Source organism: Sturnus vulgaris, chromosome 3 (assembly GCF_052056855.1).
Source record: "Sturnus vulgaris isolate bStuVul1 chromosome 3, bStuVul1.hap1, whole genome shotgun sequence".
Taxonomy (NCBI): Eukaryota; Metazoa; Chordata; class Aves; order Passeriformes; family Sturnidae; genus Sturnus; species Sturnus vulgaris.
The window spans coordinates 6,562,780-6,587,499 of NC_142245.1; the positions used below are offsets into that span (position 1 = coordinate 6,562,780).

The 24,720-nt window shown below is 54.6% G+C and overlaps 4 protein-coding genes across 13 annotated transcripts in view; 1 reads left to right on the top strand and 3 right to left on the bottom strand.

The window, feature by feature from the left end:
* LOC106865144 (uncharacterized) overlaps nucleotides 1-4,562 on the bottom strand; it is a 9,106-nt gene extending 4,544 nt beyond the window's left edge. The window contains exons 1-4 of one of the 3 annotated variants that reach the window (XM_088160814.1): nucleotides 4,392-4,562; nucleotides 4,026-4,241; nucleotides 3,719-3,899; nucleotides 401-3,565 (exon numbers count right to left, since the gene is read on the bottom strand). In XM_088160814.1, the coding sequence (XP_088016940.1) occupies nucleotides 401-3,565; nucleotides 3,719-3,899; nucleotides 4,026-4,241; nucleotides 4,392-4,546 (3,717 nt within the window). In that variant the 5' untranslated portion in view covers nucleotides 4,547-4,562. Of the gene's footprint in view, nucleotides 1-367; nucleotides 3,639-3,718; nucleotides 3,900-4,025; nucleotides 4,242-4,391 lie in introns of those variants that run through there. The other 2 variants (XM_088160812.1, XM_088160813.1) reach the window with 2 other exon arrangements.
* Nucleotides 4,563-4,665: 103 nt separating this feature from the next.
* Nucleotides 4,666-13,258, top strand: NAPB (NSF attachment protein beta). 2 transcript variants are annotated; one of them, XM_088160836.1, is made up of 12 exons: nucleotides 5,263-5,353; nucleotides 5,959-6,098; nucleotides 7,113-7,192; nucleotides 7,488-7,604; nucleotides 8,286-8,332; nucleotides 8,428-8,505; nucleotides 9,123-9,178; nucleotides 9,387-9,471; nucleotides 10,064-10,168; nucleotides 10,413-10,481; nucleotides 10,693-10,743; nucleotides 11,619-13,258. In XM_088160836.1, exons 3-12 carry the CDS (start codon nucleotides 7,144-7,146, stop codon nucleotides 11,721-11,723), a joined length of 762 nt encoding a protein of 253 aa, XP_088016962.1. In that variant the 5' UTR covers nucleotides 5,263-5,353; nucleotides 5,959-6,098; nucleotides 7,113-7,143; the 3' UTR covers nucleotides 11,724-13,258. The 2 variants fall into 2 exon arrangements, with proteins under 2 accessions (XP_014750644.1, XP_088016962.1); XM_014895158.2 differs by lacking the exon at nucleotides 5,959-6,098 and having other exon boundaries at nucleotides 4,666-5,353.
* On the bottom strand, nucleotides 11,925-24,686 carry GZF1 (GDNF inducible zinc finger protein 1). 7 transcript variants are annotated; one of them, XM_014895157.2, is made up of 6 exons: nucleotides 24,532-24,684; nucleotides 21,991-23,251; nucleotides 18,192-18,286; nucleotides 17,560-17,727; nucleotides 16,729-16,886; nucleotides 11,925-15,302 (listed from the first exon to the last, which is right to left on the bottom strand). In XM_014895157.2, the coding sequence occupies exons 2-6, from the start codon at nucleotides 23,238-23,240 to the stop codon at nucleotides 14,988-14,990; spliced, it is 1,986 nt and encodes a 661-aa protein (XP_014750643.2). In that variant the 5' UTR covers nucleotides 23,241-23,251; nucleotides 24,532-24,684; the 3' UTR covers nucleotides 11,925-14,987. The 7 variants fall into 7 exon arrangements, with proteins under 7 accessions (XP_014750643.2, XP_088016951.1, XP_088016956.1 ...); XM_088160830.1 differs by lacking the exons at nucleotides 11,925-15,302; nucleotides 16,729-16,886 and adding exons at nucleotides 16,893-17,353; nucleotides 17,389-17,524 and having other exon boundaries at nucleotides 24,532-24,686; XM_088160828.1 differs by lacking the exons at nucleotides 11,925-15,302; nucleotides 16,729-16,886 and adding exons at nucleotides 17,246-17,353; nucleotides 17,422-17,524 and having other exon boundaries at nucleotides 24,532-24,686.
* Nucleotides 15,307-16,719, bottom strand: LOC148224163 (uncharacterized; the record flags this gene model as incomplete). Its single annotated transcript, XM_088160704.1, has 1 exon — nucleotides 15,307-16,719. A coding segment is annotated over one exon (1,413 nt), but the record flags the coding sequence as incomplete, so codon positions are not given.
* Nucleotides 24,687-24,720: the final 34 nt, after the last annotated feature.

Here is a 24,720-nt window from a genome sequence, read left to right on the forward strand (position 1 = left end):
AGCACAGTTAGAGCTCTAAAGCACTTTGCTGAGGGGCCTGGGTCTGTGCCAAAGCCTTTCCCAGCTCCTGATACCCATGGGAATGGAATTGCTATTCCCAGCAATTGGTGTTCCCAGAGGGAATGTGTGGAGGTGAGGGAGAGCCCCCCTGCCTCGAAAATGGTGGATTGGGGTGGATGTATAGGATGTGATCAGATATCCAGGAATCCAGGGCTGCCAGCAACCTGAGCTGCCCCAGTGGCCCAGGGTCAGCCTGCTGACCTCCAGAGGCCGTGCCAGCATCCCTCACATTCCTGCTCCACGCTGGCAGCACCAGGAACGAGGACAGCCCTGACCAATACCCTGCCAGGGATAAGAGTTCCCGTACCAGCTCACCCACTTCCCGCACGGCTCCACTCGCTCCTCTGCTCCTGCATGGAAGAATTCCTGCTGCCTCAGTGGGCTCTGGGGCTGGGGGAAGTCCGGCTGTGCCGTTGGGTGATCCTGGGAAGCGTGATTCCCGCTGCAGGCATTCCCTGAGGCGCCGCAGGATGTCCTTGTCCATTCCATGGATAACCCGGAGCTGTGTGACAAGGTAGTGTGCTTTGGCCGACCAGTACCACACCACGCTGTCCAGGTGGGGATCCCCAGTGTCCTGGCAGGGATTCCCAGTGTCCTGGTGGCTCTGGAAGCGCTGCCGGGCGCTTCCCAGCACGTCAGCTGTGAGCAGCAGGAGGTGCTCAGCCATGGACAGCAGGTCAGGCTGCGATGTAAGCTGTGCACCAGCCTCCAGAGCATCCCGCAGGGTGTTCCTGACCCACTGGACATCAGCCATGAGCTGATTTGCCTTCTCCTCGAAACCTTCTTTGCTCCTCTCCCTCTCCTTTTGGGTGAGGTTGGACAGAGCTGCTCCGACCACCCCTTGGATGAGCTGCAGCTGTTCCACATTGACCCTTTCCATGTGGAGCAGCAACGCCTTGGCCCTGAGGGCCACGTCCCTCCGCAGGAGCTCGAAGCGGATGGCCAAGCTGGCAGCAGGCAGTGGGGAGTGCAGGAGGGTGTTGGACACATCCAGCAGCGCTTCCATGAACACCTGGATCTCCTCCCGGAGCACCAGGATTTCTCTGGCACTGTGGTCTCCAGGGCAGGATAAGTAGGAGAGCCGGGCAGCCTCCTGCAACCTGAGGGAATTCTCAGCCACGGCAGCCAGGAGGCTCCGTGGGCCAACCTTGCTCCTTACAGCTCTGCCCAGCTCCCTCAGGAACAGGACATCCCTGCCCACAAACTGATCCATGGCATCCAGCAGGACACACATGCCAATGGCCCACCGGGCACCGTGCAGCTCCAGGATGGCCTTTTCCATCCCACAGGATTCCCTGAAGGACGCTGCCTTCTCCAGGAATGCTTTGGTGTTCAGCTGAGCACGGGAAAACTTGGCTTGGAGCTGCAGAAAGCTCTCCTGGACATGGGAGGGATTGGGATTTTCCTTGCTGCAGGCTGTGCTTGCAATGTCTCCTGCCACCTGCACTGCTCCCACTAAGCCCAGCAGAGTCTCATCCAAAGCCTGCTTCCCTCGTGGAAAGTCCCCCGACAGGATAAATCCAAGCACTTGCTGGGCCAGACCATTCCAAGAACCTGCCACAGCTGCCAGGCACTCCCGAGTGTCCCGGATCCTTCCCGAGAGCCCGAGTGCCATTTGGAGAAGCCTGCCTGGAGCAGGGAGCTGTCCAGGGGCCGTTTCCGTGGCCAGGCTGATGATCTGTGGGGTCAGTGCCGTGATATCCCGGTGCTGCTCCAGCACCTGGAGCTGGGGGGGCTCAGCCACGGGCAGCGCTTCCTGTGCTGCTTCCACACAGCCATCAGAGAGCTGCAGCAGGACGGAGCAAGCAGCACGGACAGCATCCGTGTCACCGGCTTGGGATGCTGCCAGGAGAGCTGCAATGACAGGGTGTGTGTCCCCTTTCCATGCATCCAGGGGGAAGTCAGATGGATGGCTTTGGATATCTCCTTGGAACGCTGCCTCATCTGTACTGGTCTGTATTCCAGTGTGGGACAGGCTGAGCTCCAGCCCCTTTCCCACCCTGGTGCTCCGCACTTGCTCCCGGAGAGGGCTGAGGATCTCCGGGTGGTTGGACCCATCCAGCCCGGCTTGGACACGGAGAGCAGAGTCCATCAGGGAGCTCACTGCCTGCAAAAAGGCATCCTGGCTTTGGAGGCAGGAAAACCTTCCTGGGATGAGGGCCCTGACTGCTCCCAGCTCCAGGATGGATTTGGCCAATTGCTCCACCCACACCAGCAAACCATTCCTGAAGATGGGATCCGTGGCCCCGTCCACGTGCCGGGTGGTGGCTCCAACCACCCAGCGTGCCCAGCCCGTGAGGCGAGCGGCGTGCCAGGAGAATCCCTCGGGATCTCGGCGTTCCAGCGCCGCTTGGCACCATTCCTTGTGCTTGGCCAGCTCCAGCATGGATAACTCCAGGAATTCCCTCATGCCAAAGGTCTCCTCAAAGCAGCGCAGGAGGCCGTGGGTGGCTCTGGCCCATGCACAGCACAGGGCCTGGAGGTGCTCCATGGAATTCCTGCTTGTTTCTGTGAGCAGGGAAGGGAGGCTGGCCAGGAGGCTCCGCAGGTGCTCCACGCCCTCCCGGATTTCCCTGGCAGTTTGGGCCTTGGCACACCTGGCCAGGACCAGATCGGCCGCTCGGAGCATCTGCTGGGCCTGAGCAAAGAAGGCGGCAATGAGAGGCTGGAGCTTCCTTAAAATTCCTCCTGGTCCTGCTGGAAAACATCCTGAGCCGGCAAGGCTGAGGGCACCTTCAGTCAGCTGCCTCAGGGGCTCCTTCTCCTCGAAGAATCCATCCAGGATTTGGCACAGCGTGGCCCTGAGCGCTGCCCGGTCCAGGTTTTCCAGCTCCTCCCTCAGGCTGCGACATTCCCGTTCCAAATGTCCTCCCTGCCTCTGTCCTGGCTGTTCCTCCCTCTGGCTCAGGTGGCTGCAGATGCTCCTCCTCAGCTGTAGCAGGACCCAGCAACGTTCCACCAGCTCCAGCTGCAGATCCAGCCTGGATGACTCTGCCAGCAGCATTCCATGGAGAATGACTGCTTCCAAGTGGGAGCTGAACCCGCCCTCGGAGAGGCGCAGGGGTTCGGGATGGGAGAGGAGAGCCTGGAGCCTGCTCACCTGCTGGGAGAAGATCCCACTCCTGTCCTGTGGCTCTGTGAGCAGGGAGAGGAGCTCCCTGATGATCCTCTCCGCCAGCTGGAAAACAGGATCTTGGGAGAGGTCAGCTCGGCAATCCCTGGGAGGTGTCAGGGCGCTGTGCTTGGCTGTGTGGATGAGTGGGACACACTCGTGGAGCAGCTGCAGGGTCTGGGCCAAGCTCTTCCCTGCAGGACAGTCTCGGAGTTCCTGGAGCCGCTTGGCTGTCAGGCGGCTCAGCAGGAGCACGGCCTCAGAAAAGGCCTGGAATGCAGCCAGCATTCCCGGAGCGTCCCGGGCACCCCGCAGCACGCTCAGGCATTCCAGGAGCCAGCTGGCAGCGCCAGTGATCCTCCTCATCCCTGCAGCCTCTTCCAGCTGAAGGAGCTAACCAGGAAACAAGGCAGAAAAGCTGCTCAGGTCAGGAATTCCCCATTCCCCTTTCATGCCTGGAGGGGGGAGGAGGTGTGTTTTGCTCCATGGATCTGCTGGAGCTTCCCTCCCCACCTTGCTCGTGTCCCTTCCCGATGTCCCTCTCACCTTTGCTGTCTCCATCAGGATCCTCTTGGCAGCCGCTGCCAGGTGCTGTCGGTGCCGAGGGCTGTCCGGATGCTCCTGGAGCTGGCATGCAGCCAGCAGCGCGTCCCTCCCAGCCTGGAGCAGGGATTCACCCACGGGACACATCTCCGCGTTCCCCTCCTGGCCGGAATCTTCAGACAGCCTGGAATGGCAGGACGGGGCTCAGCACTCCTGTCTATTCCCCACCTGTCCCGTCCCTCCCTGCCACCTTTTCCATCTCTTCCCAGCCCCTAAATCCACCCGGGAGACTCCCATCCACCCACCTCACCTCTTTGCCACAGCAGCGAGTTCTTCCGTAGCTTTGGCTAATTTTCCCGCCTTTCCCACCAAATTGGGAAAGGCCAGGGAAATCCCATCTTCCCGTTGCAGGGCGAGGAGGAGGTGGCAGAGCTCCACAGCCATGGGGCAGAGAATTCCCTGGATAGCTTTGTTTTCTGTTGGGAGCCCAAGCACAGAGAGAGAAAAAGGCTCCATGTCGTCCTGCCTGGAAAAGGGAAAAAACCCTGGGGTTAATTGAGATCCAGTGTGGAACAGTTGCCGGTTTTCCCAGCGAGCTCGGATGGGGACGACAGTTCCTGGCTTGGGAAATGCTCCTGGTTTTAATTTCGCCCAGCCCTGAAACCAGGTCACTCACCTGGAATTCCTGGGACACCGGAGCCGGGATTTCCTTTCCCGGCACTGCAGAGCCGGCATTCCCTCACAGGGAGGAGGGAGCCGGGGGCAGCGCCAGGTTTTTTTCCCCCGCTTCCCGCGGTTCCCGGGACGCCATGCGGGACGGGACGTTCCCATGGGAGCGACGCCGGGATGCGCCGTAGTCGCCATGGAGACAAGCGGGCGCGTGGATGTGACGTCACGCAGCGCGCCGGCCGCGGGGCGCGCCGGGAGTTGTAGTTCGGCGGGGTCAGGGCTATGGGATTCCCTCGGCCCGGGTGCGCAGGGGAGGGATCAGGCAGGAATATCCCAGTTTTCCCCGTACAGGGCTCACTCCTTCCAGGGGCGTTTTTGAACAAGCCAAATGTGCGCTCAGGTGACGAGGGCAGGACACATGTGACCCTTCTGATTATCCTCAGCGTGGAATATTCCCAGGAAAGCGTAGCCTACCTCCCCGGGAATTTGAGTTTCAGCTCTCCTGCATTACAGGTGAGCTAATTCCCTGGAAACTGGGAGAGCGACATAAATAACCTTCAGGACAAGGATTGACCTGTCACAGATCCCAGCGGCCGCACTAAGCTGGGATCCCGCTCCCATTCCCCTCGGCATCCTCGAGCACAAGCCATCTTTTGGAATCCCCCCCCTCGGGAATAACCGGAGAGCCGCGGCTGCGCGGGTCCCACCCGGCGGGAGGAGGCGGATCCCGGATCCCGCATATCCCGCATATCCCGCATCCTGCGCGCGCCCCGCCCCGCCGCGCCGCGCTCCCGGTGCCGCGGCGGAGGAGGAGGAGGAGGAGGAGGAGGAGCACGGGGAGCAGGAAAAGCAGGAAAAAGGCCGGGGAGCGATGGACAGCGCCGGCAAGGAGCGGGAGGCCGTGCAGCTGATGGCGGAGGCCGAGAAGCGGGTCAAGGGCTCGCACTCCTTCCTGCGGGGGCTCTTCGGGTGAGCGCATCCCGCATCCTGCATCCCGCATCCCGCATCCCCCTTCTCGCATCCTGCATCCCCCATCCTGCATCCCTCTTCCGGCATTCTGCAATTCCCCCCCCCCCCCCAACACCCTTTCCCCGGCTCCTGGATCCCCCTTTCCAGCCCCTTCCCACCCCCGTTCCCATCTCCTCCATCCGCCCCCTTCCCTATTTCCTGCCCCCCTTCCCCATCTAGTCCATCCTCCCCTTCCCGACCTCTTCCCCCTTTTTTCCCAACTCCTGCCCCCCGCTGTGGGTGAGGGTCCTTCCTTATCCCTGCCAGGAGCTCTCCCGTCCCGATCCAAACCCGGATTTCCCTGGAGCAGCCGCTCCTGGCCATCCATGGCCACAGGGATGTGATAGAGGCCTCTGCGGCTCCTGTCCGCTCATCCCGGCTTTATCCCGAGGGAATCATCTCGCCCTGGCACCGATGGGCTCTCCCGAATTCCCGGGAACACCGGCGTTATCCCAGAAAATGGCAGAGCGTCCTTTTCCCCGAGCCTGCCTGCTCCAGGCTCGCTGAAACAGGGTGCTTTGGCCACCTCACTCCTGCTTTTCCTTAGTTTTTTTTTTTTTTTTTAGGAAAGGACATTCCTGGAGTGATGCTCTGTGAAGGCCGGGAGGTTTTTTTATCCATCAGCCTGGAAAAATCGGCTGAGACCGTCCAAAAATCCACAAGTTTTAAATAGAATTTCCTCTCCGGCCTCCGGCAGATTAATCAGGCAGGGCCTGCTCCCGGGGCATAATCCGGGCAGCAAATTCCTGAAAATCCTTGGAGCCAACGGGCTGAGATTTCGAGATGGGAATTTTTAATTTCCAGGGCTAAAACTAGATGGAGTAAAAAAAAACAAAAAAAAAAAAAGAGGAAGGGAAGGTGTGGGGGGGTGGGGGTGACTCGGCTCTTGGCACCTTCCCTGGCAAACGGGATATCCAGGCCTCGCAGTGCCAGCCAAATTCCTTCTTCCCACCTGGGCTATTCCTGGAATTGCTCCAGCACCTTGCACAGGAGCTGTCGTGGAAGGAAATATTCCTTTTATTTCTGGTTGTTTTGGGATTAAAAGGCTGGGACCTGCCCTGTTCCAGAGGCCTCTCTGCGTGCAGCGTTCCTCGGTGCTGCCTCCATTGGGCTCCGGCTCCTGCCAGAGCCTCCTTCCAAGGGCAAGGAGGAATCCAAAAATCCCGCCTGTGCTTCCCAAACCAACCGTGCTCGGCTGCCAGAGGCAGAGAGGGAAGGGAGAAAAGCGCCAGAATTCCCAAGGGATGGAAAAGAAAATGGAATAATTCCTCTTGTGAGGTCGAGTTAAGAGCAGCGTGGATGTGGCACTTGGGGACGTGGATTTTGGGGGAATGTTGGATTCATGGGCTTGAGAGATTTTCCAACCTTAAGGATTCTGAGATTCCTTTTTGTTTTTGTTTTTTTTTTTCTGTGAAAGCAGGGCTCGATCCCACCTGGCTCCAGTCAGGGAGTTATGGAGAGCAACGAGGTCCCTCCAGAGCCTCTTTTTTTCTCAGGGTTTCCATAAAAAAATCTGCATTTCCTTACGAAAAATCTGACCTTTGGCATCACAGAATTCCGAGGGAGCCCCCAAATCCAGCATTCCCCTTTCAGTGTTCTCACATGGGGGGTGGGATCAGCATCACAGAGCCGGAGAGGCCAAGATTCCCAATCCCAGTTTTGGCTCTGGAGCCGTGTTCCCTCCTGGCCCGGCCTCAGGAGCATTCCTGCTGCATTCCAGGGGCAACACCCGGGTGGAGGAGGCCTGTGAGATGTACACCAGGGCTGCCAACATGTTCAAGATCGCCAAAAACTGGAGTGGTGAGTCCGAATCCTGGGATCTGGGTGGGGGGAGGTGTGGGTGAGATCCTGGAGCACCCAAAAATCTTCCTGTGAATTATTCCAGTGGGGAATGGTCTCTGTGTCCATACAATTCCTATTTAAATACTGTGAGAGTGGACAAAGGGAATGAGCTGAAGGGTCTTGGAGGAATTTTAAAATGCCAGCTGGTGATGCTGCTTGGGAAGCTCTCATCCCTGAATCCCCCCAAGTCCCGGAGGCAACACATTCCTGCTCATCCCTGGGATTCACAGGATTGGTATTCCTTCTTTTCCAGCGGCAGGAAATGCCTTTTGCCAGGCAGCCAAGCTGCACATGCAGCTCCAGAGCAAGCACGACTCAGCCACCAGCTTCGTGGATGCCGGGAATGCCTACAAAAAAGCGGATCCACAAGGTGAGGCAGAGGAATCTGGGAATGTTCCCAGCAGAGGGGGCGGTCCTGCTTTTCCACAAGGAGCTTTGGGATGATGGTGCAGGAGGTCAGCGCTGTCCTGGCGTCTCCTCTTGGTGGTTGTTGGGATTTTGGGATGCTGCAGGGTGTTGGGATTTTTGGCAGCTTCCAGCCTGGTTTGGCTTGGCTTTAGGGAAATGGCTTCCTGAGGAATGGCTCCAGGCAGGGACTGGGCTGGATCCCAGTGGGATCCCTGCCGTGTCCCCGAGGCTTTCCTCAGTCCTGGCCTTTGGTGGGATGAGAATAAAGGATCCAGGTTTTGATTTTGGGGGAAGTCTCCAATCCACTTTTCCCTGGATAGGTCTGGGAGCAAATCCCCCTCCTCCCAGCATCATTATCCCAGGAGACACGGGAACGAACCCAGGGTGGCTAACACCCTTTTGGAGCCGTGAAACTCCCAAATTCCCTGGGAATCAGCAGTGTTTCGGAGCTGATCCCTTGAAGTTTGCTCCGTTGGGGCATGCAGACAGCAAACTTGGGCTTGGGTCGTCCCGGCGTTTGTTCCCTTTGGGAATTACTGGGGGTGCTGGGATCACTCCCGGGTCTGCGGGCAGATATTCCCTGCCGGGTGGGATTTGGGAAGGGGGGCGTGGCTGACGCTGTTGTCTCTCACACACGCTGCAGAGGCCATCAACTGCTTAAACGCAGCCATCGATATCTACACGGACATGGTAAGGCCATTCCCGCCGTCGGGAATGCCGCGGGGCCTCACCCCGGGAGCGCCCGCGCCTCATCCCGCTGCCCTCCCCTCCCCTCCCGCCCCCAGGGCCGCTTCACCATCGCCGCCAAGCACCACATCACCATCGCCGAGATCTACGAGGCCGAGCTGGTGGACATCGAGAAGGTCAGGGGACATCATCGGTGACATCATCGGTGACGTCGCCGGGTGACGTCACGGGCGATGTCATCGGCGCCGCTTTCCCGGAAAACCCGCGGTTCTCACATCCCTGGGAGTGCCCGAGGCCAAGCTCCGGAGCAGCCCGGGGCACTGGGAGGTGTTTCCCCAGTGGATCTGGATCATCTTTGAGGTCCCTTCCAAGCCGGATCATTCCCGGGATTTCCTCGCCCCTGAGCTCTAGAATTCCCATCTGCCGTCCCGTGGTGTAGGTGCATTCCAGCCCTGAGTTGGAGTTAATGGTTTTCCCAGCCTGGAGGCTTCCATGGAGCGTTGTTCCCAAGCCTCTGGTGTGTCCCTGTGCCAGCAGCACATTCCAGTGAGAATCCAAGTGCTCAGGAATGTCACAGAGCCATCTTCTGTCACTTTTAGTTCCCTCATTCCCACTTCCAAGCTCCCTGAGCGGGAATCCCGCTGCTCATCTTCCTCCTGCTGGAATTCTGCAGGATAAAACTGGATGGGATTTAAGGGTTCTTTTCCAGGCAGGATCTGCTCTGTTGGATCACCCTCTCTGTCCCCTGGGGTGCTTTTTCCCGGGATGACTGATCCCACATTTCTGTCCCCAGGCCATCGCGCACTACGAGCAGGCTGCGGATTATTACAAGGGAGAGGAATCCAACAGGCAAGTCCTTGGGATCAGCGGGAAGGGCTGGAGCGGGGATCCACCCCACACACTCCCAGAACCAGCACACTTCTAATTCGGGCTATTCCACGACAATTCCTCTAAATCCCACCTGTGGGTTCCCAGTTTTCTCAGCGGGAAGGGGTGCTGGGGCGTGGGCTGGTGAATTCCCGGGATTCAGGGCCTGATTTTTGGGATGTGGTCGCAGCTCGGCCAACAAGTGTCTGCTGAAGGTGGCGGCGTACGCGGCGCAGCTGGAGCAGTACCAGAAAGCCATCGAGATCTACGAGCAGGTCAGCAGCAAATCCCATGGGAATGGCACCTCTTCCCAAGGAAAAGGGCTCGGGGGGGGGGGGGGGGGTGGTCGGCAGAACTGCCAGAATCAGGGAATTGTTTAGGTTGGAAAAGCTCTCTGAGGTCAGAGCTCCCCCAGCATGCCAGGTGTCCCCATGATTTTTCGGTGTTTTTCAGGTTTTTTTTTTTTCAGTGTTTTTCATCCGTGATTTTTCAGTGTTTCCAGGGGAAATCCATCAGAATTCCCCTTTGAAGGTATTTACAACACCCTTTGGTAGAAAATTCCCTCCTGGATTTATCAACTCTGCCCTGGTTGGATATTTACCTGGGAATACCAGCAGTGCTGCTTGGCACTTCCAGAGGTTTAATCCCAAAGCAGCTTTTTCCCAAATGGATTTGTTTTTCCATTTCCTCATCAGCCTGGTGGGATCTGACTTCCCTTGGGATAAGTTCAAAACCTCCCTGCTTCCCAACAGCTTTTTTGGCATTTTTTCCACGCCTTTTATTCCCAGCCCTGTGGAATTTGAATTGGTTGAACCCAGGCTTTCCTTTCCTGCCCCTTTTTTCCATGGTTTTGTTTTGTTTGTCCAGGTGGGAACAAACACGATGGATAACCCTTTGCTCAAGTACAGCGCCAAGGAATATTTCTTCAAAGCTGCCCTGTGCCACTTCATCGTGGATGAACTGAATGCCAAGGTCAGTTATCCCAGAATTCCCAATCCCTCCTCACCAGCCTGGGCCAGCTGGGAGAAGCTTGGTGGGCTCACAGCTATTATCCCAAAATCCCTGACCATCCTCAGCAGTGACTGGAATTCTTGATGTGCTGCTGTCATGTTGGATTCCTGGTGGATACTTTTCCGAGTTTGAGGATGGGAAGGCAAAATCCTGGGGGAAAAAAGAAATGGGACTGGTGTGTGTAGGAATCTCTTCTCTCTTCCAGCTTGCACTGGAGAAATACGAAGAAATGTTCCCGGCTTTCACAGATTCTCGGGAATGCAAGCTATTGAAAGTGAGTAATCAGGGGAATTTCCCACTTTTCCAGGGGTTTTCTCCTTTCTCCCAGCACTTTAGAGGACATCAGTCTTGCTTTTCCCTGGGTTTGTCCCAGATCCCTGTTTGTGGTGGGTGCATCCCATGAGTCTCTGTTCCCTGGGATGAGATGCCGGAGCAGGAACATGCAGGACCAGAGCATTCCCTCATTTTTCCTGTTGTTTTCCCAGAAACTGCTGGAAGCTCACGAGGAGCAGAACAGCGAGGCCTACACCGAGGCAGTGAGTACTCATGGCTTCACTTGGGAATGCTGCCTCTCCCTTCTCTTTTTTTGGGATGCCTGTGCCCTGTTCAGGATTTGGGAACCTGCAGAGAGGGGCTGGGGACAGAGCTGCTCCAGCACGGTCCCACCTTCCTCCTTTACCATTCCTGGGTTTTCATGGAGAGTTCACATCCTGCCTGGGTTTGCTCCTTTGGTGTTTGACAGGAGCTTAAAGTGCTCGGGGTGGGTTTGGAGAGATTTTTCTCTGGACTGTGGCCTTTTTCCCTTCTTTTCCCTCCGTTCCCTACTTTTCCTCTGCTCTCTCTTGTTTCCCTCCCACTTGCCCTTGGTTTTTTCGGCCCTTCCTCCTTTTCGCTCCTTCCCTTTTTCCCTCTCCCCCCTTTCTTTCCCTTCTTCCTTTCTATTCCCCTTTTTTTCCTTTCCCCTTTTTCCTTTCCCTTTTATCCTTTCCCTTTCTTTTTCCTTTCCCTTGTTTTTCCCTCGCTTTCCCCTTGCGTTTTTCCCCCTTTTCTCCTTGTTTTTCTCCCCCTTGTTTCCCCCCCTTTCCCCTTGGTTCTTTCCCTTCCCCCCCTTTCCTTTTTTTTCTCTTCTTCCCCTTTTTCCTCTCTTCCCCTTTTCCACCCTTCTTGTTTTTTTCCCCTTCCCCTTGTTTTGCTTTTGCCTTTGCTTTTCCCCTTTTTTCCCCTTTCTCCTTATTTCTCCCTCCCTTTCCCCTTGTTTTTTTTCCCTTTCCCTTTCCCGTCCTTCTTTGCATTCCCCCCTTCCCTTTTCTCTCCTCTTTCCCTCCCCTTTATTCCCAGGACGAGCCCACTTCTGCCACTCCCCTCTCCCATCCCCTCCCGCTCCCTGATCCACGTTTTTTGCCGGTGCCAGGTGAAGGAATTCGACTCCATCTCGCGGCTGGATCAGTGGCTCACCACGATGCTGCTGCGCATCAAGAAAACCATCCAGGGCGAGGGCGACGGCGACCTCAAGTGACGCCCGCGGGCCCTTCCCGCCTCCACCTCCAGCCGAGGACTTTTCGGGAATTCCCGACCCAATCCCGCGCTTTCTTTGGTCGCTTCCCACTCCCACGGCTCACTGTGTTTCTTTAGCTCCCGCTCTGTGGTGACGCTCCGGGTGGATGTGAGGCGGGAGAAGCCCTTGGAGAGGAAGGAATTCCTCCTCCTCTTCCTCCTCCTCCTCCTCCTCCTCCTCCTGGGGTTTGGTCCCGCTCATCCCGGTGCCTGCACTCGCAGCTCCCGGTTTTCCTGCTGTTCCGTTGATTCCAGCATGTAAATATTCCATCCAGGCCAGCACAGCACCAATAAGCGCTTCCAGCCCGTTGTGTTCCCATCTTCCCGCTCTCCAGTGTTGGATACACTTGGATTTGGGGGTCTGGAAGTGGTGCTAGCCAGAGGCTTTGGGAATTGGGAATATCCCACACACCCCCCGCCACGCCAAAGGCATTCCAGGAATGCCGGCATCGGTGTCGGCCCTAGGTCCTGCTCGGTTTCCACCTTTCTTGGATTGATTTTCCACTTCAGTTCGTGGTGCATCCCATCCCTCCACTTCCCAAATAATTCCACCCGAGGAAGGATCTGGTTTTGTACCCTCGCCCTCCTCGTGGGCCGGGCACAATCCCTAAATTCCGACCCCTCGGGATGCCGCACACGGGTGTTGATCCCACGGGAGCCTCGTTGGAATTCGGGTGGCAGGAGGGGCACGGTCTGCTTGGGAAAAGTTGAAAAATTCCTGCAGGAAGTGATGGATGTGTGGGCAAGGAGAGAGGATTGAGCTGCCTGGTTTTTCAGGGAGCTTGTGTCACTCTTTGGGAAGAGTGAAGTCATTCATTAAGGGCTGCTCTGGAGGCTCCAGGCAGCCCCAGCCCCTCTTTCCTCTGGAAAAAGTCAGGCTGGAACGCTGGGCTTTGGATAGAGCTTGGCTCGTTGGGCTCTAAAGTTCTGAAAACCAAAAATCCCCATCCATGCCAAATTCTCCTTGGTTTGATGTTTTCCTGCCCTTCCCCATCTCTTTATTTCCCACAGGTCCTCGTGTTCATCCCAAACAGATGGAAAAGCCCGGGCTTGGGAGGCAGGGGGAGATCTCCCAGCTCCAGGCTTGGAAGCACCCGGAGTTCATCCATTCCCACCCTCAGGAATGGCTTTGTCTGGTGTCCAGCACTGTGGGAGCCGGGATGAGGGGAAGCACAGCTTGGGAGGCTCCACTTTTCCCGGTGTTTTTTTCGGTTCTTTTGCCATTCCCTGTGTCGGTGTTGTAGGACAGGAGGAGCAGGAGGGCTGTTACTCCATCCCTACACCTGGTAGTTGTGTGTGAGTAGCTCCAGCATGTCCTCTGCTGTATCCATGGTGCATTGTGACGGTTCCCAGGTGACAATTCCGCCACTCCCGCTGTATTCCCGCCCCACTTCCATCACTCTCTACTCGGAAAACTTATTTAAGGAAATGGCCTTAGCAAGAATATCATGTTTGGTGTGACTCTGTACATGAATAAAGTGAAAATCATGGATGGAAGGAGGGAGAAGTGGTTCTTCTGGAAAACTCAAAAGGCTGGAGCGTGGTGGGATGATGGAGGCTGGGAGGGGCTGTGATTCCTTTAATTCCTGTTTGGAATCATGGGATGGTTTGGGTGGGAAGGGACCTTAAAGCTCATCCTGTTCCAGGGACACCTTCCACTATCCCAGCTTGCTCCGAGCCCCTGGAACACTTCCAGGGATGGGGCAGCCACAGCTTCTCTAGGAAAACTCTTCCAGGGGCCTCTCCGACCTCACAGGGAAGAATTCCTTCCCAATTTCCCACCTGAATTCCCCCTCTGTCACTGGGAAGACTTTCCCTCCCTCTTGTGCTGCCACTGCAATTCCTGATGAAGAATCCCTCCCACTTTTCCTTGTAGGCCCTTTCTGAGGTTTCCAGGGAACCTTCCCTTCTCCAGGTGAACCTTCCAGGCCCGTCAATATCCCAAAGTGTCCCATTGGATATGACTGAGTCACTGGGAGGTCTCCATATTCCATATTTTAATAGGAACAGCTCAAACAAGGAACTCACTTCTGTGTGTTCCCAGAGTACAAAACGTTCCCTGGCTCCAGATCCAAGTGCTCAGCCTTTAAATACATCTACAACCCCTTTCCTTCCATTGGGAATAACTGAGCTCCAGAAGGAATAAATACCTCAAATATAACCTCTTGGAAATGTCCTCTGGTACAAAAATTCCCTCTTTTCCACCTTAGAATTCCGTGAGAACGCCTCAGCCATCCCTTTATCCCAAAAAACAGCTCCGTGCCACAGGTTGGGGGGGGAGGGGGGGTCTTTATTGCTGGATCTCACCAAGGTTGGATTGTGCTTACCTTTCCCAAAGTTCTGCTCACAGCTTCAGCTGAGGAATTGCTGTGGGAATACTACAGGAACAGGCAAAGGAATGGGAAAAGGAATGGGAAAAGCTGCAGGTTTTTACACTGGGAAGCCCATCCCGAGGTTTGAAGCATTAAGTCATAGCAGTGAGTTGCTGTTGTGAAAAAAAAAACCAGGAGTCAGCCCAGCTGGACAACACTCCAAGGCTCCTTCCCTGCCCAGGGGAAATCCCCCAAATCCAAGTCCACTAAAATGGAGCAGGAGAAGCCTCTGAACTGAGCCTTTTCCAGCACAGCTCCTTTTCCCAGACTTTATTCTAGGAGATGTTTTGGTCTCCTAAGTGCCCAATTCCACGGGAGCTGGAACAGCTGGAAAGGTGAGGACAGGCTCCAAGTGCCAGACTGCTCCGGTTTCCATGGAATTGCAGAACCAAGGAAGTAGCACTTGGCTGCCACCTGCCCCTTTTTGCTGCTCAGAGACTCCAAACTCCTGGACTGAAACTCCAAAGCTGCTCCCACTCTTTGGGCTCTTTGGCAAAAGCAGAGAAAAACCAACAATTCCTGAAAAGCGAATTTAGCCAGACTTTTCCTGGATGAAATTCCACTGGGGAAAACGCAGCGAATGTCATGGAGGAACATCAGTTCTCCTGATTGTCCGTGTGGCACTGAATTCCCTGGAAAACAAACCTGCACCACCGAGGTACCTGAGCCACCCCCTGAATTCCCAAGGAATCAACTCCCACAAATTCCCTGGTGTGTGGTGCCACCCTACTCAACCAGGAGCTGGGGAAGGAATTTCCAGAGGAAAGCTGGAAATCCACTCCTTCCCAGCTTCCCACCACCAGGCCAAGGACTGCACAAGGGGTGCAGCCTCGGGAGCAGGAGGCAATCCCGAATTATTCCATGTTCACCAAGGCATGGAGCTGGGGCTGCCCAGAGTCTGTCTGCGTGTGGAGCACGCCGAGTTCTCCCAGCAGGGCTTCCTGTGCTCCAGAGGCCTTACAGTCCGTGCTGGAATTCCCATTTCCTGGGGCTGCTGCCAGGCTCTGGTAGGGGCTGTTCTCTGGGAAGGACAGCAGCTTTTCAGGGATTTTGGGGGACACCTCGTACTCCTCGTCGGGAAGCTCCGTTTTGTGCCCCTCCGGGTCGTTCTTGGCAGCTCCTTCCACGATGACCAGGAAGGACTTCCAGGGGGTGTTTTTGTCGTGGATCTGCAAAGGAATAAGCAGGAGAGAGAAAGCTGGGTATGGGATGAGAAGGAAAAATTTGGATCAAGCTTGTGTTTGATGTTGGTAGAGGAAAAGGCTTTTGTTTTGGAGTCGTGGAATTGTTCAGGTGGGAAGGGATCTTAAAGCTCATCCAGTCCCACCCCCTGCCATGGACAGGGACAACCCTATCCCGGGTTGCTCCAAGCTCTGTCCAACCTGCTTCTGAACAATTCCAGGAATGCAGCTGGGAAAACTGGGCCAGTGCCCTCCCAACCTCCCAGGGAAGGATTCCTTCCCAACATCCCATTCCATCACTTGGAACAGGAAGTCTGCTCTGGGCTTCACCTGTCAGTGCACGGAACCCCTGGAATGTGGTGGGTGCTCCTGGGATGAGGATTGGGATGGGACAGTACTGAGGTGAACCCCTGGAATGTGGGGGGTGCTCCCGGGATGGGGATTGGGATGGGACAGTACTGAGGTGAACCCCTGGAATGTGGGGGGTGCTCCTGGGATGAGGATTGGGATGGTGATTTGGATTGGGATGGGGATTGGGATGGTGATTGGGTGAGGATTGGGATGCTGATTTGGATTGGGCTGGTGACTGGGCAGAGGATTGGGATGGTGACTGGGATGAGGATTGGGATGATGATTGGGCTGGTGATTGGGATGAGGACTGGGATGGGGATTGAGCTGGTGATTGGGATGCTGATTTGGATTGGGCTGGTGATTGGGCAGAGGATTGGGCTGGTGATTGGAAAGAGGATTGGGCTGGTGATTGGAAAGAGGATTGGGCTGGTGATTGGGATGGTGACTGGGATTGGGTTGAGGATTGGGCTGGTGATTGGGATTGGGCTGGTGATTGGGCTGGAGATTGGGATTGGGTTGAGGATTGGGATTGGGCTGATGATTGGGCTGGTGATTGGGATTGGGTTGAGGATTGGGATTGGGCTGGTGATTGGGATTGGGCAGAGGATTGGGCTGATGATTGGGATGGTGATTGGGATTGGGCAGAGGATTGGGCAGAGGATTGGGCTGATGATTGGGATGGTGACTGGGATTGGGCTGAGGATTGGGCTGGTGATTGGGATGGTGATTGGGATTGGGCTGAGGATTGGGATTGGGATGGTGATTGGGCTGGTGATTGGGCTGGAGATTGGGATTGGGCTGAGGATTGGGTTGAGGATTGGGTTGAGGATTGGGCCGAGGATTGGGATGGTGACTGGGATTGGGTTGAGGATTGGGATTGGGATGGTGATTGGGATGGTGATTGGGATTGGGCTGAGGATTGGGTTGAGGATTGGGCCGAGGATTGGGATGGTGACTGGGATTGGGTTGAGGATTGGGATTGGGATGGTGATTGGGTTGAGGATTGGGCTGGTGACTGGGATGGTGATTGGGCTGGTGACTGGGCCGAGGACTGGGCCGGTACCGAGGTGTGGCGGCGCAGCGTGGATTTGTCGGTGAAGGTCCGGCCGCAGGCGTTGCACATGAAGGGTTTCTCGCCCGTGTGGATGCGGTGGTGCCGCTGCAGCGCGTTCAGCTGCGTGAACTGCTTCCCACACTGGTCACAGCAGTAGGGCCGCTCCCCTGGGAAGGAACACGCCCATGGGGGAATTCCCGCCTGCTGTGCCTCGGGAATGCCCAGCAACCCCCAAGGAACGGTCAGGGAAAACCTCCTGGTGGTGCAAACGGCGTCGCGGGCAGCAGGCTCCTCCCTGCCCCATAAAGCTCTGCTCCCACTCCCTTTTTCCACGGATTTTCCATTCCTGCCCAGAATCCAAGTATTCCTCCCCCTTAACTCCCTCTTTGGAAACAGATCCCATTTTCCTTCTTCCCTGGATAAACCCTCAGAGCTCAACCAGAGCTCCCCAGCACCAAGGATCCCGGCAGGTTATTAAGGTGTCTCCACAGCCTGTGGAAGCATTCCAGGGAATTATGGCTCAGGGCTAGTGGGAGAAGGGGAGAACACGACACATCAAGCAAGGAAAAACCTGGCTGAGAATTCCTTGCAGTGGTGAGGGGTGTGTAATCCATGGAAAAGGGGCACATCCTACCTGTGTGTAATCCAAGGAAAAGGGGCACATCCTACCTGTGTAATCCAAGGAAAAGGGGCACATCCTACCTGTGTGTAATCCAGGGAATAGGGGCACATCCTACCTGTGTGTAATCCAGGGAATAGGGGCACATCCTACCTGTGTAATCCAAGGAAAAGGGGCACATCCTACCTGTGTGTAATCCAAGGAAAAGGGGCACATCCTACCTGTGTGGACTTTGATGTGCTGGTACAGGGAATTCCGCTGGGCAAAGGTCCGGAAGCAAACCTCACACTTGAAGGGCTTGGATCCCGTGTGGATCCGGTTGTGGTGTTTCAAGTATTCCTTGGAGGCAAAGCTCTTCCCACAGGTCTCACACATGAAAGGCCTTTCCCCTAAAAAAAGGGAGCAAAAAAAAAAAAAAAAAGGAGGATTGAAGCAGCAGAGGTTCGGGAACGCCCTTAAATATCCCACAGGAATTCTGGAGCGTGCCCTTGCTCTGGGGACCTTTAAAGGTCACCCAGTTCCAAACCATTCCAGGGACAGGGACACCTTCCCTTAACCACTCCCAACCCGGCCTGGATCAATTCCAGGGATGGGAAATCCACACCTTCTTTAGGAAAACTCATGGAGAGCCTCACCACTCCCACAGGAGAGGAATTTCTTCCCAAAATCCAATTTAAATCAACCCCCCCCAGCTTAAAACCATGGGATGGGAACCCTGAGCAGGCAAATCTCCTCTAAGAGACAACAACACCTTGTTTTATCCATGAGAACACAGATAAAAAGCAGCGTTTTCCAAAGGCAGCAGTTTCCCTGGAATGGGTGGGGTTGGGTTTTCCCAGTTTTCCAGGCTCACCTGTGTGGCAGCGCCTGTGGTAGATGAGCATGTGGTTCTGGGTGAAACGGGCCCCACACTCATCACACACAAAGGGCTTCTCCCCCGTGTGGATCCTGCAAGGGGAAAAAAAAAAGGGAATTTTCAAACTCCAGCACGAGCCTTTCCCTCAACCCCCAACATTCCCACGGATCCTCACTGCTGGAGCGACGCCCACGGCCAAAAAACGTTACGGAAAGAAAGAAAAAAAAAACAACGAATTTTTCAACGTAGAAAAATGAAATTTCGACAATTCCGTCCAAATTTAGAAAATTCTCTGCAGGTTGTGGCCCCAAATCCTTTGGGATTGTGAGGAAAAGCTTCTCAAGGGGTTCTCCTGAGAAGCCAAAAGGTGCCAAAACCCATCCCCAAGTGAATTATGAACATTGCCTTGATAGTTTTAATTCTTTGCTGGATACACTGAAGTAGATAAGGCACAAATATTATGATTATTACGATCAAAATTAGCATATATATGTTAATTTTTTAAATATTTTTTTTATAACTGTTGAGGTTTATAGGATGTTTGAAAAGAAAAATATTTCGGTTTTTTAGTGGGATTTAATTAATTTAGTTTATTGGTATATCGATTAAATAGCTTGAGAATGGCTTTTTTGGATTTGAATTCGTTAAATAAATGGTGTTTAGGTTTGATGTATTTGTTAAGGTTATTTAAAAATTGGTTTTTGGTTGATTTATGGGTATGGTTGTGTTACTAAAAGCAAACAATGAAGTAATAAGGCACAAATATAATATTTTATTTATGTTTTATAATATTTATTTATGGTTTTGATTTTTTTTGTTTTGTTTTTAATTTAAGGTTAATTGTGATATACTAAATTAACTTTTTTTTTAAAAGTTTTATATTTTGTATAAAATTTTGAATTGCAATATTATTTGTATTACGTTTTTGGCAATAATGTTTTATAATGTTAATGACTTTTGTATTTTTTGTATTGACATAAAACTTAAAATTTATAGCTTTTGTATGTGGGACAGAAGATGGTTTCATATTTTTTGAAAGAATTTACTTTGGACTAGTATTTGTGGAGACATAAAAAACCAGACTTTTTTTTAGGTTATGAGTTGAAATGGATTTTTAGTATTTATTAAAAACTTAATTTTGTTTGGAAAAAAAATGTGATTTGGAAAGTGAATTGAATAAACACTTGGATAATTTAATAATGCAAGGTAAATTTTGTTGCTATTACTTTTGTGGCAGTGTTTTGTTGATGAGTTATATGAAGAGTTGTGAGGGTTTTTTAAAAATTTTTTTATTTGTAGACTAGCATCAGAAATCCCCACCACGCCCAAATTAAGGCAATGTCGAATTTCCAGCGTCCAAAATTCCTGAGCAGGGCTCTGGGAACAGGAAAAAAATCAGGTTTAACCCCCTCAGAGATGATTTTTGCCCTCATGTAAAGGGCTCTGCCCTGAGACAGATAAAAAAAGAGATAAAATCAGGTTAAACCCCTTCTGCCCTGATAAAAATGCCCTCAGGAAGACAAAATGGATAAAATCAGATTAAAACCCCTCAGGGATGATTTTTACCTTCTCAAAATGCTCCGAGGTAGATAAAATACTGACAAAATCAGATTAAAACCCCTCAGGGATGATTTTTTTTCCCTGATAAAAACACCCAGGGACAGATAAAACCCAGCTGTGCGTGGGTGATGCCACCTCCTCCCATTCCCAGATCCATTATTTTCCCTGTTTCTCCCCCCAAATTCAGCCTTTTCCCATTGGAAATCCTTCCACAGATCCTTCCCAAATATTTCCACACTTTGTGTTGACCCAAAGGATGTGCTGGAGGAATCCCAGCTGGGTATGAGGAGAAAATGGGAATTTGGGATGAAGAGAAAACAGGGATTCGGGATGTCCTGAACGAGAAAATGGGAATTTGGGATGCCCTGGAAGAGAAAATGGGAATCTGGGAGGCCCTGGGAAGAGAAAACAAATATTTGGGAGCTCCTGAGGGTTGCACCCCACAAAAAATAGGGACTTGGAAAACCCTGAAAGCAAACAGGAATTTGGGAAGCCCTGAAGGAGGAAACAGGGATCTGGGAAGCCCTAAGAGAGAAAATAGGGATTTAGGAGGCCCTGAAAGAGGAAACAGGGATCTGGGAAGCCCTAAAAGGAAAAATAGGGATCTGGGAGGCCCTGAAGGACAAAACAGGGATCTGGGAGGCCCTAAAACAGACAACAGGGATGTGGAAGGCCCTAAAAGATAAAACAGGCCCTGAAAGAGGAAACAGGGATCTGGGAAGCCCTAAAAGAGAAAACAGGGATGTGGAAGGCCCTGAAAGATAAAACAGGGATCTAGGAGGCCCTGAAAGAGGAAACAGGGATCTGGGAAGCCCTAAAAGGAAAAATAGGGATCTGGGAGGCCCTGAGGGACAAAACAGGGATCAGAGAGGCCCTAAAACAGAAAACGGGGATGTGGAAGGCCCTGAAAGAGGAAACAGGGATCTGGGAGGCCCTAAAACAGAAAACAGGGATGTGGAAGGCCCTGAAAGAGGAAACAGGGATCTGGGAAGCCCTGAAAGAGAAAATAGGGATTTAGGAGGCCCTGAAGGACAAAACAGGGATCTGGGAGGCCCTAAAACAGACAACAGGGATGTGGAAGGCCCTGAAAGAAGAAACAGGGATCTGGGAGGCCCTAAAAGATAAAAGAGGGATTTAGGAGGCCCTGAAAGAAGAAACAGGGACCTGGGAAGCCCTGAGGGAGAAAACAGGGATGTGGAAGGCCCTAAAAGATAAAACAGGGATGTGGAAGGCCCTGAAGGACAAAACAGGGATCTGGGAGGCCCTAAAACAGAAAACGGGGATGTGGAAGGCCCTAAAAGATAAAACAGGGATCTGGGAGGCCCTGAAAGAGAAAATAGGGATCTGGGAGGCCCTGAAGGACAAAACAGGGATCTGGGAGGCCCTAAAACAGACAACAGGGATGTGGAAGGCCCTAAAAGATAAAACAGGCCCTGAAAGAGGAAACAGGGATCTGGGAAGCCCTGAGGGAGAAAACAGGGATGTGGAAGGCCCTAAAAAATAAAACAGGGATCTAGGAGGCCCGGAAAGAGGAAACAGGGATCTGGGAAGCCCTAAAAGGAAAAATAGGGATCTGGGAGGCCCCGAAGGACAAAACAGGGATCTGGGAGGCCCTAAAACAGAAAACAGGGATGTGGAAGGCCCTGAAAGAGGAAACAGGGATCTGGGAAGCCCTGAAAGGAAAAACAGGGATCTAGGAGGCCCTGAAAGAAGAAACAGGGACCTGGGAAGCCCTGAGGGAGTACACAGGGATGTGGAAGGCCCTAAAAGATAAAACAGGGATGTGGAAGGCCCTGAAGGACAAAACAGGGACCTGGGAAGCCCTGAGGGAGAAAACAGGGATGTTGAAGGCCCTGAAAGATAAAACAGGGATGGGGAAGGCCCTAAAAGATAAAACAGGGATCTGGGAAGCCCTGAGGGACAAAACAGGGACCTGGGAGGCCCTAAAACAGAAAACAGGGATGTGGAAGGCCCTGAAGGACAAAACAGGGATCTGGGAGGCCCTGAAAGAGGAAACAGGGATCTGGGAAGCCCTAAAAGGAAAAATAGGGATCTGGGAGGCCCCGAAGGACAAAACAGGGATCTGGGAGGCCCTAAAACAGAAAATGGGGATGTGGAAGGCCCTAAAAGAGAAAACAGAGATTTATGAGGCCCCGAAGGACAAAACAGGGGCCTGGGAAGCCCTGAGGGCGGCGCCGCGATCCGCGGGGGCGGGCAGCTCCGCCGTCGCCCTCACCTCATGTGCGTCTTGAGCGCGGAGGGCTGCGAGAACTTGGCCTGGCACTCGGGGCAGCCGTAGGGCTTGTGCCCCGTGTGCGTCCTCTCGTGCAGGCGCAGCGCCGTGCGCGAGCTGAGCCCCTTGCCGCACTGGGGGCACTGGTGGCGCTCGCCGCCGCCCTCGTGCACCTGCAGCACGTGGCGCCGCACGTCCTTGCCGCGCTTGAAGCGCTTGGCGCACAGCTCGCACGGGAAGCGCCGCTCGCTGCTGTGCACGTGCCGCTGGTGGCTGCGCAGGTTGCAGCGGTTGGCGAAGGTCTGCGCGCACGTCTCGCAGCGGAACTCGGGCGTCGACGACGCCGACGCCGCCGCCGAAGCCGCGCCGCCATGGCTCTGCTGCACGTGCTTCAGGAAGCTCTTCTCGTACAGGAATTCCTTCTGGCACGTGGCGCACTTGAAGGCGGCACCGCCGGCGGCGCCTCCGCCGCGCCGCTTCCTGTCGTCCTCCTTCTCCGCGGAGCTCCCCTCGGCCGTGCCGGAGCGCTCCTCCCGCTCCGCCTCTGGCGGCGTCTCCTCCTCGGAGCTCCGCTGCTGCTCGCGCAGCCGCCGCGTGTATTTCTTCTTCGGGATCTCCACAAAGACCTTCCTGCCCGCCAGCCGCCCGCTCGCCCTGCGGATCTTGGCGTAAGGAGCCTTCGGCGCCTCCTTCTTCTTGTCCGCCTTCTCCTTGGCTTTGGCGGCCTCGGGAGGCTCCCCGCAGCCGGGCACGCCCGCGGAAGAGTCCGGAGGCTCCCGCTCGGGCGCGGCGGCGCTCTCCTCCTCGGAATTCTGCGACTCCGAGAAGCTCTGCAGCTCCAGCAGCACGGATTCCAGCATCTGCCTCTTGAGCTGGAAGCAGGTCTCGGAGAGGTCCAGGCACTTGAGCTTCTCGGCGATCTCCAGCATGCGCTGCACCCTGTCCTCCTCCACCTCCACGCGCGCCGTGTACACGAACTCCAGGAAGGAGGCGAAATCCGCCACCTGCACCTCGTTGAGGAACACGCTGCTCCGGGGGCCGTCCACGGGCTTCTCGTTGAGGAAGACCTCCTTGAAGAACTTGCTGGTGGCGGCCAGCACGGCCTTGTGCGCCGGGAACTCGGCGCGCACGCCCTGGTACTCCACGCTGACCGTGACGTCGCACAGGTGGCCCAGCAGCCGCAGCTGCTGCATCTCGTTCAGCAGGTTGATGGGGGAGGACTTGGATTCCAGCAGCACGGGGGCGCTTTCCATCCTTCTTCTCCCTGGGAACGAGACCCCCCGCGTCAGGGAGGCGGGCCCGAGGCGGCCCGGGGTTGGGAAGAGCTCCGAGACGATTCGATCCCACCCCAGGCCTCCAAATCCTCAACAGAACCACGGAGCGAGGGAAGCTGAGCTAAGGTTGCATGAAACCCTTAGGGGTTTGAGCCTCTCGGAATTCTTGGGATTGGGAAGACCTCTGAGATGATTTAATCCAACCCTCAGACCTCCAAGTCCTCAACAGAACCACGGAGCGAGGGATGCCGAGCTTAAATCCCAACCCTCGTTTTCCATTAAACCCTTTGGGCTGCCAGCAGCTGGGACAGCAAACAAGGATGGACCCAGGTCAAGGCACTTGGAATTCAGGAACGATTCCCGGCCTCAGCAGGCAACAAAAGGAAGCCAAGATTAAGCAAAAGTTAACCTCAGTCCTAAAGAACCGCCTGAAAACGGTTTCCACAGAAAATTCCATGCTCCTATCTGACACACTGAAAATCCCAAAAATGATTAGGAATTCCTCCAAACGGACTCACAGCCTGCACTTTTTGAAAGCCCATTTCCAACCTTCCCCATCGGGCCCTGTTTCCCAGGAATGTTTGAAGTTGCTCCAGAGTTTGTAAAAGAGAGGAAGTTTTGGGGTGTTTTCCCAACCGTCTGACCCCAGAACAAACCAGATTTCTACGGATTTAAAGGTGCTCTCAGGAATCTCTGGAGTCTAACCCTCTTCCTGCCAGAATCCGAGGAATTTCTTTCAGTTTCCCGGGAATTGAGTGATGTCTCACCCAACGCTTTATAAACAATCAGCGACACCGAAACGCCACCTTTTTACCCCGATAAAATGATTTTTAACTGCTTCCCGCGTTACTGCACAACTACCCCTCTAATTCCCATTTGAGCACTGTCCGTTTCCCAGGAATACCTCCCCTTCCAGAGGCAAAAGTGGCTGCAAAGAGGCAAAAAGCTCCAGGCCAAAAGGAAAATGGGGAGAGGATTCCCATGCTGCTGAAGCCGGCGAACCCCACGGTGCCCACTTCCAATCCCAATTCCCAAAGGACCCTGGATCCCATGGGAATACTGGGGTGGGGAGAAAGAAATAGGGAGAGAAAAGGGGGCAAACAAGGAGGGGAAGCGGGGGGTAGAAGAAAAGGGATGGGAGAAGAAGGGTGGGGAAAGAGGAGGGGAAAAAAAGCGGGCAAAAAGAGGAGGAGGAAGAGGGGGAATAAGGCGGAAAGAGGAGAGGAAAAGAAGGCGGGCGGGGCCAGCCCGCCATGGCCGCCGCACTCACGGCTCCCGGCCCGTTCCCGGTTTGTCCCCGGTTTATTCCCGGCTCGTTCCCGGTTTGTTCCCGGCCTCTTCCCGGCCGCTGCTCCCGCTCAGCTCCGGGCGCGGCCGGAAGCGCTGACGCGCCACGACCCCGGAAGTGACGTCACTCAGCGCGCCGCGCGCTGCTAGGCAACGCGCCCTAGCCCGCCCC